Here is a 4407-nt window from a genome sequence, read left to right on the forward strand (position 1 = left end):
TATAAATATGAAGAGGTTACACATACTTAATAATTATATCAGCCTAATATAACTCATTTTTAATTATCAAAAATAAATATTTTTTCGCATTTATGAACAATATAAAATGCTTTTTTCAACCAAAATTATTTAAAGGAAATATTTTTGTAAATCAAAAGAGAAAAACATAAAGTTAAAACTTCCAATAATAATTTAAAAAAACTTAGAATTAAAAAATATATTTTTGAAACCTTGATATTTTTGTATAGATAGATACGAAGAAGAACAAAATGTGAAATAATAATTATAAAAATTTAATAATTTTTTTTGAAACCTAATAATTATGACCTAATATTACTTACTTTTTATTGGCTAAAATAAATATTATCGAATCCATGAACGATGTAAAATGTAATTTTCCTACAGAAAGGGAAAAATTTTGCAAATTGTGAATGAAAGGGAAAAATTTTGCAAATTGTGAAACAACAACTTTTCTATTTTTATTCTACAGTATTTTGTAACGGATTGAAAAATAATTTGCAATATAAATGTAAAAGTGAGATATTAGTGTGAATGAAATACTATATCAATTATATTAGTAATTAATTAAAATATGGATTATATATACAATTATAATTTTAAATTATTAAATGATAAAAATAATAAACAATGATATTTTTAAATAATAATAACAATAACCATAAAACGGAGAAAAAAATGATATTTTAATAGTAAAATCAATTATCAAATAAAACCACATTTAGGATAACTATTTCTATTTTTTGATTTAAATTAAATTAATTGAATGATTAATGTTTTCTATTAAATTTTCATAACTACAACATTAATCGAATATATTTCACCCTTATATATAATTTACAATTTTTTCTTTTCTCATAATTATTCTTTCCTCGACATCTAATCCATATTTATTGTGGTTTTCATGGACTTTTTTTAGTTGAAAGAATTGATTTCTAATAATTTATTAAAGAAGGTCTAAGCCATATATATTTTAGTGCTATAATTAGGCTTCTAAGCTTAAAAAAATGGTATTTATTTATTTTTCCATCGACCACCACCGTTACTTGACATGACGATTTCATTTAATTTGTTTTCAAGAAAATATATTCATGTATGCAATTTATGAAAATGTATGTCATAATGAAATAGTAATTATCGGTCTTAAAATTGACGTGTTTAGTTTTTTTAATTGCTAAAATTATTCAGACAAAATTATGAGGAAATTTGAGATACACAATTAATAATAAATTTAAAATTTAAAATTTTTTAGTAGCTTAAAAAATGCACATGATTTTTGCATTCCAGAAAATAACTGCTTCAAAAGTCTAATCAAGATTTACAACTATAAAATATGTGTTTAAAAAATACACGGATTCTGCATCTTAGTGGCATTCCTTGAACTCCACAATTTCTTTTCAAATCTTTGCAGCTTTCATCATTTTTGTAATCCGACCTGAAGTTAAATCTTGCCCTTGAGGTTATTACTTGAGCAAATTTACTCCCAAGTTTAAGATAACATAAACAGTCCAGCATTAAATGTCCATTGTGAATTTGTGATGCTGTGAATCTATTCATCTCCAGACAACTCCACTTAATAAAGAACTTTCCCTTCTGAATCTGTCAACATGAATAAAAGAACGTTTAAAAAGGCAACATAGCCCCCCTAGTTCTTGTTATAAGGGGCGATAAAGAAAATTTGCTGGGTATCCCTAATGTCCTATCTTACCTACACAATATTTGATTGAAACGTGATGCTTGTGTGCTGCTAAAGTATTTGAGTTATATTGTAACCGGTCAAACAACATATATATGCAACTTTGGCATAGCAGCAGACACGCAATCCGATCTCCATGTTCCCTCAACTAGATCTATACCGAGCACTTGAACCGGATGGTATCTTAAGTCTTTCATGTGCAGGCCAAGCAAATCAATAGTTTCATAAACCAACTCTATATGGGAACCGAACTTATCTCCTGCAACAAAACTATAGATCTGATTCTTCACTTCAATCCAGCTTATCCCTGCTGCATTCCTACTTCCCATTCCTCTCAATAATTTCCTTATCTTAGCGGAATCTCCCCATTTACCATCGGCGGCATATATGTTTGCCACTGCCAAATATGTCCCAGCAAACCTTGGCATCTGATTTAACACATTTTTTGCATCAAATTTCCCCAGCTCAGCGAGCTTATGTGCTTTACAAGCTCCAAGAAATGCCCCCCAAACAGACTCATCGGGCATAAACGGCATAGAATCTATAAGCTTGTATGCTTCCTTGACTCGCCCGGCACGTCCAAGCAAATCTACAACACACCCATAAATTTCTTGATCTGGGATGATTTTGTAATGAGCGATCATTGATTTGAAATATCTTAGACCCTCGTCAACAAGTCCAGCATGACTACAAGCATTCAAAACTGCCATGAAAACTATCCGGTCAGGGCTGACACCAGATCGAATCATCTGATCAAACAATTCGACAGCATTTTTTCCATAACCATGGTTACCGTATCCAATCATCATGGAAGTCCAAGAAACAACATTCTTATCACACATTTCATAGAAAATTTTGCACGAATTCACAATGCTTCCACATTTTGCATACATGTCAATCAAAGCATTGGCAGTTCCCACATCATTACATAGGCCCATTATAAGAACCCTTCCATGAACCTGTTCTCCGCAGCTCAAAACCGCAATGTTGGCCACAGAAGCTATGACGCTTGTAAATGTGAAGTGATTTGGAGTGAGACCTTCCAATTCAAGACGAGTGTACAAGTTGAGAACCTCGAATGGATCAAACTTTTCATATCCAGCAATCAATGTGTTCCACGTGATGATATCTCTCTGTGTCATTCCAAGAAAACAAAGATATGCTTCACTCAAACCAACACACTGACTGTACATGTCCAGTACAGAATTCATCACCGGAATACTGGAATCAAACCCATGCTTTACTACTGTAGCATGTATTTGCCTGCCATACACATGCGAACCAATTGAAGTGCAAGCTTTAATTGCAATCGAAATGGTGAAGGGATTTAATTCAGCCTCCTGTTTACATGAGTAGACGAAAGGATGTAAAGTGAGATTAACATCTTTAGATTAAAAGTCTGAATTATATCCATTAAAACAAATGTTACCACGAAAAATATATATCCCCACTGTGACAATCTAATGCAAGAGTGGTTAGCATAAGCTTTCGCTGTATAAATTTACATTTTTAACTTCTTCACCAATAATCTATACAACCACATGTTTTACAGAAATTCAATAACTTTACTGCATACCGGTAGCATTTGTTTAAAAACATGGAGCGCACCATACCCATCTCCAAAGTGAGTGTAACCAGCAATCAGTGTAGTCCACGAAACCGAATTCTTAGTTGAAATTTCTTCAAATATCAAGAATGCGGCGCCTATGCAGTCACAGCACGCAGCATACATGTCCATAAGCGCATTATCTACATAAATACTCCCTATGACACCATTCTTAATGGCCAATCCATGAACCAAGGTGCCACATTTGAGCGAGTTCATCCCTTTACACGCCTTGATCACACTAGAGAAAGTGAACTCATTGGGATGCACGTCAACACCATCCCTCAGCATCTCGCGGAACATTGTCCACGCCTTTGAATGGAGGTTGCAAGATATGTACCCACTGATCATGGCCGTCCAAGAAACAACGTCCCGTTCAGGCATTTCGTCGAACAGCGTCCGAGCTTCATTGACAAGGCCACCTTCGAAGTAAGATTTGATGACATTGGTAGCTAGAAAGGAAGGAGGCTTCGCTACAAATGGAGGATTGAAGAGGTTCGGGGAGTCGAGTTTCCAGTAGTGAAGAGAAGGCCGGATTTTCAGCGGAATTTGTCGGTGCTGGACCAGTTTTCTCGAGATCATTTCTTATGCATCACAGCCAACAGGGAATTGAATGCAAGGAGACCATCATACAAGAAATTAATCATGGCATGAATTCCATGTGTGAGATGAGGATTTTTTTTCATCCAGAAATACATGCATATTTTGTGATGCAATCTTTTTAAGTTTTCTGGATTTTTGTACAAAATATCTATAGTTAATTATGTTAGAATAAGTTTTGGCAAAATACCAGTTTTAGTCATATATTTGTTTTATATATATATATTTCGAGTCTCGTGAGTTGTGAGTATGTTTTTTAATCAATTTACAGTGCTGTAATTATTTAAAAGATACAAGGCTAAAAATATCAACCTCTAATACGTACCTATATGAATATTATTATCGACACTTTGCTATAATTTTTTTCACACATGTTTGAGTTTTTTTATGAAACACTGTATTTTTTGTTCTATATTGTGTTTGTGATTTTGATCTTTTTTCGTTCAATTTATGTTTTAGTCATGGTTTTTTTTTAAATTTTTTTGAT

At 32.7% G+C, this 4407-nt stretch overlaps 1 protein-coding gene across 3 annotated transcripts; it reads right to left on the reverse strand.

The window, feature by feature from the left end:
- Window positions 1-1304: 1304 nt before the first annotated feature.
- LOC140883170 (putative pentatricopeptide repeat-containing protein At1g56570) lies at window positions 1305-4068 on the reverse strand. 3 transcript variants are annotated; one of them, XR_012150346.1, is made up of 3 exons: window positions 3291-4068; window positions 1727-3054; window positions 1305-1608 (listed from the first exon to the last, which is right to left on the reverse strand). XR_012150346.1 is itself a non-coding variant. In XM_073289533.1 (2 exons), the coding sequence occupies exons 1-2, from the start codon at window positions 3900-3902 to the stop codon at window positions 1795-1797; spliced, it is 1872 nt and encodes a 623-aa protein (XP_073145634.1). In that variant the 5' UTR covers window positions 3903-4068; the 3' UTR covers window positions 1624-1794. The 3 variants fall into 3 exon arrangements, 1 of the variants encoding a protein (XP_073145634.1); XR_012150345.1 differs by having other exon boundaries at window positions 1305-1617; XM_073289533.1 differs by lacking the exon at window positions 1305-1608 and having other exon boundaries at window positions 1624-3054.
- Window positions 4069-4407: the final 339 nt, after the last annotated feature.

This window comes from Henckelia pumila, chromosome 2 (assembly GCF_033568475.1).
Source record: "Henckelia pumila isolate YLH828 chromosome 2, ASM3356847v2, whole genome shotgun sequence".
Taxonomy (NCBI): Eukaryota; Viridiplantae; Streptophyta; class Magnoliopsida; order Lamiales; family Gesneriaceae; genus Henckelia; species Henckelia pumila.